This window comes from Haliaeetus albicilla, chromosome 21 (genome assembly GCF_947461875.1).
Source record: "Haliaeetus albicilla chromosome 21, bHalAlb1.1, whole genome shotgun sequence".
Lineage (NCBI taxonomy): Eukaryota > Metazoa > Chordata > Aves > Accipitriformes > Accipitridae > Haliaeetus > Haliaeetus albicilla.
The window spans coordinates 16690400-16706325 of NC_091503.1; the positions used below are offsets into that span (position 1 = coordinate 16690400).

Below are 15926 nucleotides of genomic sequence, written 5' to 3' on the forward strand. Positions count from 1 at the left end.
ACAGAACTGTATTTAAGTGGAATTTATACCTGGGTTTTGAACAAGTATGAAGGCATCTACCACAGCTGTTCACGTTCATGCAAAACACTGACAAATAACAGGCAGCAAGTGGTGTAGTAACACTTCTAACAGCTGCCTGCAGATCAGATGCTGTGCTAAAAAACCCAATAGCATTGCAAGAGCTAAATGCAGAAAAACAAAAGCAACTTTGAACTCCTTCATGAATACATTCAAATAGTTCTGCATTGACAGCATCAATTTAATCTACCAGTTCCTTGCATTTGCTCTAAGAGATTCAGATACTCTCATTGCGCATTGAGCAACAGTTACCAAATGAAAACCTCTCTCTCAAGGGGAGTGTGCTCTGAAGCTACTCACTATTCAGCTAGCATCACACTCTTGGGTGTTGGTCAGCTTGGCTTCTTCAGCTTCAGCAGACTTACTGTAGCCAAGCCAGAGATATTTGTTTTAAGTACGTTTATTAACACTTTGGAAAAAAGTGGAAGTATTAGAATCTAGACAGACAAAGCTCATAAGATCTATGACCACAGAATGATTGAGGTTGGAAGGGGCCACTGCAGGTCATCTGGTCCAACCTCCCCCGCGCAAGCAGGGCCAGCTAGAGCTGGTTGCCCAGGACTGTATCCAGATGGCTTTTGGGTATCTCCAAGGATGGAGACTCCACAACCTCCCTGGGCAACCTGTGCCAGGGCTCGGTCACCCTCACAGTAAGAAAGTGTTTCCTGATGTTCAGAGGGAACCTCCTGGGTGTCAGTTTGTGCCCACTGGCTCTGGTCCTGTCACTGGGCACCACTGAAAAGGCCCTGGCTCCATCCTCTTTGTGCCCACCCTTCATCAGGTATTTTGTGCACATTTATGAGATCCCCCTGAGCCTTCTCTTCTCCAGGCTGAACAGTCCCAGCTCTCTCTCTCCTGTGTAGCCCCGCATCTCTCTTGTCCTGGGGAGCCCAGAACTGGACACAGTACTACAAGTGTAATGTAAATTACAAGGTAAAACTTTACACTTGAAATAGAAAACCTAAGAAGAGGAAGCATAAAACTGAGAAATTGAACAAAGAAAAAAAATTAAATATCCAAAAGTGTAGAAAAGCATTACATTACTATCACACCTCAAGAAAAAACAGCAGAACAGCAGAAACTGTCCAGGAATAGAAAAGAAGCATTAAGTCAGCATTATGTTCTAAGCTGAGTATTTGTGCACGAATGTTCTTTATTGTGTTACTGTCTTTGCTTCTCTACAAGTGAATGGCAAAAAGATACAGATCCAGCATGACATCATTTTTCTCAATTCCTCACATTATGACAATTCCTCACAGTTTTCCAATAGCAGCAGCTTTTGACCAGTAGCAAGGTGAACTAAATTCGGACCAGTCACCTGAAAGTGAAGGATATTATGCTTCTCTATGACTGCTACTCTCTCTGGCTTGTTTCCATAGCAGTGTTCACAGAAAACAGAACAAATCAACAAGATGATGTACACAATGCAAAGAAGCTTCAAACAAAATGCAGGAAGCCTATTTTATGGCTGTCTTAATTTTGCTTTAAATTATACTATCACAGAACACAGAACAGAAACAGTTTAAAATCTCTGATACCGGGGTAAAAGACAACTGAGATTACATTGGTACTGTTTCATTTCAGGTACAGAAGGGCTCTGTTGGACTTGAGGCATAGAATAACTCAGGGTATTAAGATCTATTCCTTGCTCATCACAGACTTAAGGCAACTTTGGGCAAGTTACCATCTCTGTTTCATCAGTGAAATGGAGATAGGATTTTTCTGCCTCATAGGCAAGACTAAAATTAATCTCTATAAACTGCCTGAATAGTCAGGAGTTTTATATTAAATATTAAAATTAATATAAAGATTTTTAAACAGGTAAAATGTAAAAGAAAAAAAAAAAACCCTTCCACTAACAAATTCTGAGCTATTACCTAAACCATATATAAAATCCCTCCAGAAAAAAAAGTATGAATCCATTTAATTACTTTCCTAACTTGTGAAGTTTACTTATTATTTCCTGCCCTCCAGAGTATACATGCAATTCTATACCTCTTCAGAACAGTAAAGAATTCAAAAAGTTTTCATGACTGAACAAGCAGTGGTCAAACATGAGAGAAGGGCTTGTTTGTGCCTGGGAGCATGGGAGGCAGAAATAAAAGAAACAATTAAGACAAATCAGGTTAGTAAGGAAGGCACTTAAAGAAAAAAGAGCACTTGCAGTAATTTATTTCCTCTTCCTTTGGTTCTCAAAGGCAAGCAAGTGAGAAGAGAGGTTTTCCTGAAAGATGGAATGAGGTCTAGGAGTTAACTCATACATGTACTCATCAAGACCTTTCAAAAAATATAATGGAAAGTATAAAAGGAAAGATTTTTTCATGGAGAAAAAAAGGATTTAAAAATTATCCAGACAGTCATAACTGATATGAAGCAGAAAATATGGAATGTGACCAATTTGTAAGAGTATGATGTGGGCCCTTAAATGCAGGAACAGAAACCTGAAACAATCCATAGTGTATCAACAGAGCATCTTAAAAAGGGAGTTAGCATCCAAAAGTAAGAAAGACAAGTAAGGAAGTCAGGCAGACAAGTAGGAATGACATGTGCCTAAGTTTTAGCTTAAAATGTTTGGTAAGTTCAAAGCACATGAGTGGTAAAACACTATTAAGAAAAAGTTTAATGCAGTACCAGGAAACACTGTAGGTTTCAGGGTGGGTTCAGAGCATTAGTTCTTCCACACTTGTATTCACATATAGGTATCTGAATAATTAGCAGTTTGATGATACTGACGTACTGAAATACTGAAGAAATCCACTGCACAGTCAATTACTTCGGCAAACAAATGCAAAAATGTAATGTGAAAGCAACTGTAAACGCATACTAATTTAGAAAAGCAGAGCTCCCTCCATCCTCCACAGGAGGCAGAGGGGGTCACAGAGGTAGACTGCTGACACCAATGGAGACCTTGGGTAGCCTTCATTTTGGTGTGAACTTCAATCCCATTATAACTAATTCTTACACCACCGTTTTTCTGTAGAGAGGAGAAAGTTGTGTAGCATAAGAAGCAACTAATTCACATCATATTTAGATAATGTATTCTATAGTAACAGAATGAATGTTTTTTTCTGTAGTTTCATAATGCCTACCGTAAAGAATCCAGGAGCCAATGAGTATAAAACGCAAAAGTTATTATGATCAGCCTACATAGCAACTTTGGGAAGGGTTAACCAACACCCCAATCAATGTAAGTGCTCTTACACAAAAAATGAAGAATTTACAGTTACTTTGTGGCCAAGCCCTTAATTCATATTTCATAGACAACACAAACCTAACATACATATACAGTACAGAAGATCCTAAAACAAAATTTTGTAATAAGAACACTTGGAGGTTTTTAAGGTTCTCTTACTTGCATGCACTATAAAGCTATTAAAAAAAACCCCCACAAACAGCAATCCACTGAAACAAAGGTTTTCTTAATGTCTCAATGAAAGCAGGAAACTGTGCAGACCATGACAGGTGGCAAATTATGAAGTACTCTCACTTGTGTGTGCATTTTCTTTAACACACTTACATAGTGTTGATTAGCAAGTACTAAACTCACATCTATGAAAATAAAAATCTGGCTTTTAAATTTATGCTATTAACACTAAACCTACCATATTCATTTGTGTATAAAAATAATTTTTTAAAGTATACCTGTAAAACAAAACATACATTTCTATAGTTAAGAAAAAGAAAATTCATAAAAAAATAAATCAAAACTTCCCCTAACGTGTGCTCCATTAACTCAGCCTTGTATACAACAGAGAATAAATTAAATGGTCAACTGTGAGCACTACACTCTCCAGAGAGAGAAAATAGAGACAAAATGGATTATATAAAGTTTGGCAACCTACATACTACATTTGAATTCTAGTCAGAAACTTTGGGAGTGACTTCTCATCTATTTGTATAAAACAGATGCCAAACAAATTATATTTACTATGACTTTCTGCATGTATGGTAGCTTTCATGTAATTTGGTTTCCAGAAGTTCAATAAAGTTTAGCAACAGACAGTTTACAGATGGCAAAACTGAGACTGAAAAATTGTCAAAACGATGCTCAAATGCTAATTACCAAGTTCCACCAAGCTAGTGAACAGAGCAGTAAGTGTTCCATAATTACTTGCTTTTCAATGGTTCAAAAACTATCCCTATTTTAAGCTTGACAGGTAAGTTAACCTCACTGGAAGAGAAACTTCATTTAGTGAAAAGAATGCAAGGAAATGTAAGAGTTGATAAACATTACAGGGAAAGAAACATGTATCAATCCCCTTGACTTGGTCAAATGCACTCTTGCATCAAATTTGAAACTGTAACCCTTTTTCATATCTTACCATAAAACTCTGGCTGCAACATGAAAATGGAGAGCCATGGCAGGCCATCCTTCTCTTTCAAGGTGTACATGTTTGTCAAATTCACACCTCTCTACCTCATCCAGGACACAATCAATCATGCAGCAGCTGGGAATTTAAAAAACAAAATTGTCACACGCAATAAATTCTCCTAACTTGGCAACACGGGGTGTATATGGGTTGAAAGGCTTTGCTGACACACCAGAATAGCTTGACTGCTGGAAACAGTGCAGTTACATTAGCGCAGCTCTCCACTCCACTTATTTGTCCTGTTGTGCTAAGATGGCTATGTTATTCCGTGTTCTATTTAATAACATACGTAATATGGCATATGCTAGCTACCAACTCAATAAGCAAAGTTTAAGGCACATTTTGTGTCTGTGCTTTGATTACAAGCTCCTTGGAACAGCAATTCTTCCTAAATGTCTGAAAAATTTTTTGCACATTTTTAACACTTTCATAGCCTAGTATTTTTGGCACATGGCAATCCTTTGAGATATTTCAATTCTTTGTATATTATTCCTGACCATACAATTCTATTACCCAATTTACTTTTGTCTAAGTTGAAAGGACACATACCAAGATGCATCTAAGGGACACAACAACAACAAAAAAATCATGACCACATGAGAACAATGAACTGTAAGGTGATTAGTATTTTTAAAGTGCTATTGTTAAATATATAAAATGAAAGAGATGCAAGTGATTCAAAAGTGAGTTGAATATGAACATATGGAGAGATAAATGGACTTAGCCTTCCTAAATTCACAATGAAAAGACAGACTGGTAGTAAGTACATTGTCTTCTCCTGTCATTAAAGAAAGAAAATTGTAATCTGTACCCTAATCCTCTTAAGTTCATCGCAGGACCACACACAGGCTGACACAATACACATTCCATATACATTAGCAGATGCTGTTATTCTTTACTCCAATATTGAAAATGAAGAGTTTTGATTTGATGACGCTAATTTAGAGGACTTCCATGTCTCTTTACACCACAATGATATGGAGGGCCACAGGCCACTAAAAATTTTGTATTTCACAACAGAATAAGCAAATAACAGCTTCTTACATCATTGTTTCAATCATGACTTTTTCATTCTGTGTTCTCAACCTGTTCAGGCCTAAAAGCACATTCCCCCCTTGTAAATGCATGGGTGTTGACTGCACAAACTCAATCTCATTTTTGTTACTTGCAAGCAATAATCAAAAGAGTAACACCATAAAATTTCCATAGAAATTTCAATTATTACAATAAATACCAAGTTCTGTGATGATTTAATCAATAACTTAAAAAACCCCAACATTTTTATTTAAAATGAAAAAGAGTGACAACATACCATATTCTAAACCTTCCACGTTTAAAACTGCAATTTGGTCAACCAGTTGCTGATTAGGTTCCATTAAACATTAATACAGTATTACATTTAAATTACCCCGCCTAGACAATTAACAAAGAACAACTCATCTCAGATCAGCCACATGGCCAATATTATTAAAATGCCCAAACTGGTCTTCTACTGTGCCCCACTTGGAGTGCAGCTTCTCAGCAGTTTGCCAGGAGCTGCTGTCCTTCATTGCCTGAAAATGCCATCGGACAATGGCCTACAACACCTTTTATGATGAATTCAAGTGCTCTGAAGAAAGGGCTCACAAAAATGTGCATTTATAGCAATCTGCAAGCAGACAATATGCCTTCAGCTCCTTTGGTTTTAATAATGTTCCCTTTGGAAAGTGAATCAGTTGAAGACTGTTCCAATAAAATAATAAGTCATAGTGTAGACAAGGCATAAACCACTGTCTATACAGTTTGTGATAACGTCCTTGTTTTCCTTTCTTCCACACTTTTTTTCCAAAGACCATGCAGTGAAGGCAATTTGATTTTATCCATATTCTTACTGTAAACATTAAGAAATATACCAAGGACAACCAGTAAGCCTGACCACACGTACCTATAAAGGGAGGGAGAGGAGGAGGAAAAAAAAAGTTACCATTAGCACTTCATCTGTAGCGATTACATACCAATATTTGTGGATTAAATAAAAATAAAGCCCCTACATCAAGTAGAGAATAGCTTAAGGAAAAACACCCCCACAAATTAGCGTACTCTGAGAAAGAATTTGCTTGAATCTTTATTATTACTATACTTCCAGTCTTCCTTTTCCCATCCTGGCTAGAGAGCTTATTAAGGTGCATTTATAGTTAAATAATAACTAAACAGTAGCTGTTCTTTCTCACATGAATAAAGTAGTCCTGAGGTGTTTTAGTATGTTTTTGCTTCCTACGGTTATGAGCACTATACTCTCTATTACTGGTCCAAAATGTGTTCTCACTCAGTGTCTTATATCCATACTTCCCAGTGTAAGCACTTTTTTGTTTCAGCTCTCCATTATTTTAAGCATCAAGAGTAAATTCCATTTGGGCATTTGGCTGTAAGCTTTGTTCTTAGATCTCAAATAAATTTATACACAGCAATAAAATTGAATACTATTTTGTTTCAAACCAGAAGCAATTAGTATCAATATAGCAACCTAGCTGCATTTTTCAATGTAAGCTCTTACTTGAAATAAAGAAAAAAAAAAAAAAGGAAGAAACCCAAGCTCAAAAAATCTTGCAATTTAATACATCAAGATAATAGAAGCTTGTAGTTATTTAAAAGGGCTAGCTACGAACTCAAACCTGCTCATAAAAGGGGAAAAAATACTGTAATGGAGAAAGTACCTTCCTTTAGCCAAATCTTCCTCCACAGAGAAAGTACCCCATCAATTTATTAAATATCATAAGCACTAGATATTATGCAAGAATTTTCTTAAAAGAACAACAAAAAAAATGCCAACACATGGAATAGCTTGTCTTCCAGACCTTTAGAAAAATGGAAACTATTTTCTCTAGCATGATTAGCATCAAGCAGCCAGTCAATATTTACAGCAGATTGCCAACATTTGTAGAAGATACGAAATGAAAAGCATTAAAGCCTGAATATGATTAATTACTGTTGTTATATTTCCATGATCAAGAACATGATTTTTTATAAAATATATAAAAACTCATTTAAAACCATAAATACTTACTGTAATGTGAATGGCTTTGCAAAAAACAAAAAAGAAAGCACAATGGTCATTGCTTTTCTTCCTGTTGTTACTGCAGAGGAAAACAAATATTTACTTAAGAATTCAGTTACAGCAAAAGAACGTAATATAGGCTTCAATATTAGTAGATAACCTCATTACATAATTAGGTATCTGGCTAAAATGATGATCATCCTTGGTGCAAACACAGACTGCAAAAGCAGCAGTCCAGTGCAAAACAGCACTAGAACCATACGCTGTTTGAAACAAGTACACTGCGTCGGTAGTATCAGCTCCAGCCATAGTATCTGCAGCAGAGAAACTTCCAGAACAAGACTTGCTATTTAATAAATTCACAATATCTTAAAGCAACAAACAATCCTTGCAAGTAACTGATGGTATAAACTAATCTGTTAAAGCAGAAAAAAGTGGTATCACTGTTCGGATATACCAAATCTCTTGCCATTTCCACCTCTTGTTATTACAGTTCAACGGTGTTTTGGGCTTTATTTTTAAGTGGAATGGGATAATCATCTTGTTACCTAACAGTGCAGAGAAATGCAGTTTTGGTTAGAAACCTAAGAGACCAAGGATGTCCGACTTCAACGACTGCATTAGGAAGTTTTCATCAAAACCATTAAGAGACATTCTACATGTGATCTTATCACTAGAAGGAATCAAGGTAGTAAGAAGAGTTGAGAACACACTCCTGTTACCAAAATGGAAGTAAACTATCTGTTTGGGTTACTCTCAAATTAACTATAGTGCCAACAATTATTTGAACAATTACAATCCTATCCGCTATGAATAAAAATACAGTGTTGCTAGCAAATTGTGTACTGGGAAACTTGCATGGTTTATCACTGAAACAAAATCAGTAAGTGAGTAAAAGTTACAGAAAATGTTTAAAAAGAAAAAAGTAACAATGCAGCCAGGCACACAAGTTTAGCTATAGAGGTTAAGGGCCCAAGAAGGTAATATTTGGTATGACAGTGCAGGCTTCTCAAGAAAGACCTTAGTATAATTGTCTGCACCTAAAGAAAACTACGTTTTTTATTAACAGAAAATATTTTGCTTACCATGAAGTACTTTTTACTACACCATACTGGAAAGCCTTACTTGTATAACTACATCCACATTAGTCTTACTGTAACATACTGACAAAAGTGACTAATGACTTCGGATGTACTTTCACGCTGTTTATGGCTAGTAAAGCAAGCTTCATTCTCCTCAACGCTCCCCCGTAAACAAATATTTACTTAAAAGCATGTTTTGTAGTGGAGGAAACAGCCTTCACCATTGCTTCATCTGCTCCAATCTCAACTTTTTAGTAACAATTTTCCTTACATTTTAAGAAATCTATGAGCATCAAATGAAATTATTTTCTATTACATGAAAAATTAAAGGGGAATGAAAAAGAAAATTGAGTTTTAATTAGAAAACAGTTTACAGATGAATAATTTAAAAAATGGTTAAATTACTTCAGTTTTTCTAATTACGATTATTTCTGTTCTTTCAAATCAGTTATTAATTAAAATATTTATGTAACCATTTCCTTCTAAATTAAGTGCCTTTTCTTCTTTTTCCCAATTAAGTCTGATAATTTCTCATTCTGCTAATAGAAATACAATTTTCATTAAACTCTTTCACCCCACTCCCCTCCAAGAAGGGGGAGGGTGGATGGGGGGTGGGAGGGACAGTAATGAATGCGGTATTCTTCCAAGGCACAATAAACATTTTCACATTGCTACAGGCAAGACAGAAAGGGCTCAAGTGTTAGGATTGTCAAGGTCAGGCATAAGAAAACCTGGGAAGGGTTTGCTATTCCACAGCATTTTAAAACATTTTTTAGCACAGTAAGACTTTTTTTTTTTTTTTTAAAAAGCTATTTTAATACATGAACCAAGGCACTCATCTGGGCCAATTTCCAGTCAGGAGACGTACTGAACTTTGTTAAAAACAAACATGAAACAGAAGTGCTGCAGAGAAATAATTAACAGGAAAGCAGAGCATGCAATTCTCAGGTCAGAAGACAATTGTCTATATTTTCTTCTCCACTGCTGCGAATGAAGTAGAGCATCACCTGATGGAAAGCAGCTTTTAGGGGTAGAGGGAACAGAGGAAGGTAGCTCCATGGCATCTTGCTACACTTCCCCGCAAGGCCCTTGTGACTCATGTTTGCAGTTTAAGAAAAGGTAACCTGAAGAAGGAACGAGCCTGGTGTAACTGTTCTTGATAGACTACTATAACTACTATAGAAATGATAGAAAAAGCTAAATGGGCAATGGTTGATTTTTGAAAAATACACTCAATTTACATTCTAAGTTCGGAAGCAACCATTTTCTACAGACAAACAATTTTACATAGCAGCTGCATATAGTAATGAGTAATAATTTTAGGGACAGCCTGAAAACAGGTGTACAGGAAAATGACGAAAAATGATCAAGTGTCAGACTTTTCCTTTAGTGTTGTTAGATACATGAAAAATGTTAACATTACAATTAACTGCTGTTAAAATGAACAGCAGTCATTTCCCCTTATTCCAACAGTTGAGAATATTCTGATATGTAAACACTTCAGTCACTTGACTTTTACAAACTCATAATAATACAGGTTAAAAGCATTCACTTGTAATACAGTTATGTCATTTGGCTGTAGCTAGCTTTGCCTCACCCATGTAATGCCATGTACTAAAATATGCCACAGCCTCACAAATACAGATGCAAGCCACAATGAACTAGTACAAATAATTTCTGAACCACAATTTCTGTTGCATCTGTCTTACTAGTGATTCCTTTGATTTAATCAGATTCTATACTGCTTCTTCCATTAAGGATATCAGGCAGACAAAGTATCAATAGGCTCTGAACACACTTCCTTCTCTGAAGCTATACAGTTGCCCTTCCACACAGAATTTGTTTAGTTTTAATACTTTTAATTGTTTCTAAGGCACACATCAGCCAATGCATTACTGAAGACCAAGCATAACCAGATGACATTACTTCCCAGTACAGCACTGAGACTCATTATACTCAGTGACTCCCTTATTCACAGAGAGCCAATCTCAGCTAGTAGGATTTCAGTCTCTCCATATGATTTTTCCAGATGACTGATTACTCAACATGAAGAATATGTCCAGTTGCATAGGGGATAACAGTCAAGTCTGAATATCTCTAAAGGCTGAAAATCCATAATGGTTGTGAGTGCCTCTTGCTTTGTGTCCTCCTTTTCCTCATCCACCTGGACATATACCTGGAGCATGTCAGCACAGATAGGTCTGACTTGCATTTATTGCTAGGAAATTATTATATTATTAGGTGAAAACACCACGTGACAGAAACTTTTTATTTGTGCATGTACTAACACAGGAGCAGACAAGATGGTATTTGGTGACTTTCTTCGCCTGGAATGGATTCCTGTAACTTTTGACATACTTTAGGGACTTATATTGTTCCACATTCACGTGTGGCTGGCAGATACACCAGTGAGTGGCCCAAATCTTCTCAACATATAACTCAGAGTTCTTTACATTTGTTTCTTCTGACATGGTTGATACAGTCATAAGCTGTACTAAGCATTTAACAGAAAACATGACTGCTTCCATTTTTTGTGGGACGATTATATCGGAAGTCCAGAAGATGATCTGAAAGACTAGACAGAGTCTGCTTCTGTCATTAACAACAGGCTTGTACCTGTCCCATGAATATAGGCATTGCAATTTAAAGATAATACAGCAGCTGTTACACAGCTCACCAGAAGTTTATTTAGTTCAAATCCTGGCTTCCAAAACTAATACATGTCCTTTATTCCCTTCAGTTTAATAAAAAGAACTGAGAAGACCATCACAAAAGTCAGCATTTGTTCCACTTAAGTTCTTTCTGAACTGAGACTGAAGTGCGTATTTAACATTGCTATAGCGGCGTTCCACTGAGAGTGTATGGACATTCAGAAGCTTTGGGAGGAGTTCCTTCATTCTTTTTCTACCAATACCATTTGTTGGAAATCTCCAGAAATTCTGCGCTTAGAGACTATGACACTGCCTACTATACCTTACTGGAACATCCTTACTTTTCCTTCCATATTTCAGATAATACCTGTCTTTTCCTTACACCTTGCTGTACATTTCCATTGCAATTCCTCTGTTTAGAACAGCATTGTTTCTGCATTAAAACACAGCACAGGCTATACGCACAAGATTACTTAACAGGCTCTTCAGGGTTGAAACTGTGGCACAGAAAGAACCAGGAAGATCTCAGACGCACACTACTGGTGAAGATCCATGCTACACAAGCCACAATCAGTCAGCACAAAGAACAGAAACAAATATAATAGCATATAATAGAATAGGACTACTTTATGTTTTTATACCAAAAGCAGTAAAGATATCATTTGTTCATACCTGTTACAGCCAGAAGGGCACCAAAGATTTTAATCAAAGCTAGAACAAAGGATATGCCAAAATACCCAGTCAGGGAGAAAAGGAATGCATAACCGTAAGTCTGAAGTGGATGCTGCAACAACAACAAAAAAAGCCTGTTAGGAAAATGTAAAACAAACCCTGAGGTATTGCAAAATGACATAAAACTACAGACTTTAATCAACTGCTTGAGCAATAATAAGCTGTTCAACAATGCATTCATGCAAAGATCCTCATTTAATTTTAGTTAAATAATGGAAAAATAATAATGAAATTATAAGCTTATAAGTCTGGTCCTGTGATTTTATTTTAGTTTTTAAAATGTTACCCTATCTTATACATCAAAGACTGTAGCAACTTGCTTAATATATGAATTATACAAGTTAAATGGTTTATGTGACAAAAATACAACTTTAGAGAAGTGGTGAGATTTTCTAAAGCATACAGAGCAATGTTTTCCAATGAGGTTCTTCATTGAAAAAAGGCAATCTTTACACCTACCTTTGAGCAAAATGTTACTGCAGGGCTTAATCCACTAGTGCATGTTAATCCAAATAAAATATACACGAAACCTATTGAATAGGAATACAAAACCTAGAATAGTTTAAGAGAAAATAATTACCAGATCATACTTTACAAGAGTACAAAATTAAATGCTTTCAAATACTTGGCCCTATTAATATGTTCAACTTCTCAGAGTTGAATTTGCAGCGTTTGAAGATATTTTTACTAGGATTTCTATAATAGCTGCTGTACAGTGAAAAAGTGTTAGAGACATTCTTCCTGCCCACAACTACATAAAAGTAGTTTTGTAAGCTAGTCAGTTAATAATATCCCAAGGTCAATGCTGACTGTGGTAAATCCTTTAAATTCAGGATTTCGCAGCCTAATTAAAACTTCACACAACTATGTAATTTAATAGTTTGAATAATATGTTAAATGTATTTTGTTTTCTGCTACTTATCCTGCACAGTAAAGATCCATATTACATTAAATGTTCAAAGGGTAGCATGTAATCATCACGAGCTGCCAGAATTGTCACCTAAGTTTCATCTGTGTCACTTCAGTTCATGTACATGGCGCACCTGCATTATGGTTGTAGAATACAAGATTTTCAAATACGACGAGCTCTGGCCTAAGTTCAGTACTCAGAACAGACTATACTCAAGCAAACAGGTAAGCTCTTAATTTTGCCTGTACTCTTATTTAATTCATAGCTTCATCCAGCAACAAAAGAATCTTCATCCAGCAACAAACGAATCTTCATCCTATTATTTCCCACGTAGAGGCAACAATAGAAGCTGGAACTGCCCATCCAACCATCCTCCCATGCAGTGGGAAGCATTCAGCTGTTTGGCCAACATTTAGTGGCCTTTTCTTGTGAAAAAGGGAGACAGTGAGCAGAACTATTCTACACATTACTAGCTAGAACACTCTGATCTCCTACACTTTAAAAACTCAGTGTCAATTACAGGCCTACTTGTTTGACACAGGTTTCATGAATTGTTTTCGTGTTATACTATCCCAATTATTTGCTCAATTATTAACAATTGGTAACAATACAATGAGACAACAGAACACATCACTGCCCTACAATAAAGGACAACGAATATATATATTCAAGAGCAGAACTGCTTTCAAATTCTTAAAAAACCACCACCTGATCTTCAGAGCTCTTATTTTAGTGTTTATATACACAAAAGTTCATCTCTAGTTCTTCATTTGCCTCTGCATCCAACTTCTCTCCCAAACTACCCAAAGACCTCACTTTTCACAACCAGGAATGAGCACTACATTGCTAGTTCCTTGTTAGGCAGTTTGATCTAAGTCACTTTCTTAGAATCACACACAAAGCAAAATCAGGTATAACCTTCAAGAGCAGTGTTTACTATTTCAGCCGCAAGACATCTTTTTCTCTTTTCATAATTGCTTAATCCAGGGCAAGTTCCAAATTTGGCAACAAAACAGAGATCCTGTGGATGACAGGTTCTTTTCTTACTGAATTTTATTTCCAGATCACTGTCCATTAAACATGATCTCTGATTCAGAAGATGTCTTAAATTTTTACCCACAGTCTCAAGCCTAGAAAAATGATTTCTGAAATTCTCCTTGTATTTCTGCACTGAATTCTCTGAACAAAATCCTGAAGTGTAATCTCTAGGCCTCAAACAAAACCTTTATATCCTTATTCACTACAGTGATTCTCTACAAGTAGTATGAGTATACAATACGAAGACCAACATTTGTTAGACTAACGCAGAATAAAAAGCAAAGTTCTGGAGATAACAGGAGCTTCATAAGTAAGGCAGTTAACAACTGTCAGATGACTGTTGGCAAGATGCAAAGTGGGCAAGAGTTACAGATTATACTTTGTTTTGAATTTCAGAGATTACAGTTACAGAAGGCTGCATTGGGTCAGGTGAGGTCCATGTAGCCAAAATCTCTGCCTCCAGCAGCAGTCAACACTGAACACCAAGAAAAAGTACAAAAATAAAAACAAGAATACAGTGACAGCGTTCAGGTATATTCTTCCACGTTCTAGAAACTTGCAGCTCAAACTCTTGAGCCAACCTAAATCACTTTCAGCCTTAAAGGAAGCTTCCTTCTAACTAATTTATTCTCCATTTATGAAGCTATTCTCATAAATGAGAAACTAGATTTTTTAGTTAAATGTCAAATATGCAAATTAAATTTCAATTTTTTCACTTATGGCATATTCAAATAATGTTTGTTATAAGAGAAGATTTTCTTGTATTTACTTGACTTTAGAGAAAAAGATGCCAAATTCAAACATAAGTTTTGTCTAAAAAGAAAAAAAAGTCAGACCATATGAACAGATAATCTGTGTTCCAAATATGTATATAAAAAAATAGCGAGCAAGACTTTTTCAAAATTTTGTATTTCACTGAATCAGGAGCACACATATTCACCCATTCTGAAAGTCAGAGTTTTACGGATTTCAAAAGCTTCAAAAAAGGCTGCCTCTCAAATGCTAGCACACTCTAGAATTAGAAGTCTAGCAAGCAAGAAAAGCAATGTGTTCCATGTAAACACATGTTCATCTATACCAGAAGAACAGTTTATATTTTGCAGGGTTTAAGTGCATGATCATACAGAAAACACCCTGTTGATTTCAGGCCTGCAGGGTAGACAAAGATATTGTTACTAGAAATGAGTATTTCTGTAGCTGCAATATACATTTGAAGTTGCACACAGAAAGCAGCACCCTTGAAAGGTTAAAAAACAAAAAGCCAGCAAAAGCCCCCAAACAAACAAACAGAAAGCCCCAGGAACAGCACACCAAGAGCTCTTTACATATGCAAAAGAAAAGCTGATTAAGTTTCATGTTTTGTCATTGTATGCCTTGTCTCTGAGAGAACATGTTCTTTTAAAATTGCAAATCTGGTATTTACCATTTCTGAATTAGAACCATTGTGCAACTTCATAGCTTTTTCCTGTACATTTCCTATAACTGCATCTGCGCAGAGGGCAAGGGATATTAGGACCACACCTAATATAAGAAAAACAAACAAAAACCTATTCAGAATATTTATCAGCAGAGTAGTGACAAAAAACCCACTCTGTACTTCTCCTGAAAAAAAAATATCTCAGGAGTAGAAAAATAATACCACCACCCCCCATATTCTAAATGTCAGCAAAACTATTTCATTATACCATTATAAAGCAGTGTCGACCCCCACTCCCTCCACCAGTTAACCCCTGAGCACTGTGTGTCTCTAAGCTTGATAGGAACATCTGGACATTGCTATAAAGAAGCCAGCTGTGGTTTTCATAGTAACAAGAGTGAAAGAATGTCAATTGCATTTATTAAGGTATTTTTAACGAAGATAAATAACCAAAGAACGTACTCTTTCGAGTAGTTAATCCTAGATTATTTTTCCTGACAAAGGCAAAGAGAAATGTTAGATGTAGTGGTAAAACAAATGCAAGAGGATTCACAATGGAAATCTTTCATTACTGAAATACTAGTTTTAAAAAACTACTGTTCAGGTACAAAACC

At 36.1% G+C, this 15926-nt stretch overlaps 1 protein-coding gene across 3 annotated transcripts in view; it reads right to left on the reverse strand.

Moving 5' to 3' along the window:
- Positions 1–15926, reverse strand: part of SLC35B3 (solute carrier family 35 member B3) — a 37511-nt gene that overhangs the window by 7124 nt on the left and 14461 nt on the right. The window contains exons 6-10 of one of the 3 annotated variants that reach the window (XR_011329138.1): positions 15319–15416; positions 12407–12499; positions 11888–11999; positions 7492–7561; positions 4401–4526 (exon numbers count right to left, since the gene is read on the reverse strand). Coding sequence is in view for 2 of the 3 variants with exons in the window: in XM_009926349.2 (XP_009924651.1) it covers positions 6222–6372; positions 7492–7561; positions 11888–11999; positions 12407–12499; positions 15319–15416 (524 nt within the window). In the remaining variant the exon portion in view is untranslated. Of the gene's footprint in view, positions 1–1194; positions 6373–7491; positions 7562–11887; positions 12000–12406; positions 12500–15318; positions 15417–15926 lie in introns of those variants that run through there. The other 2 variants (XM_069809061.1, XM_009926349.2) reach the window with 2 other exon arrangements.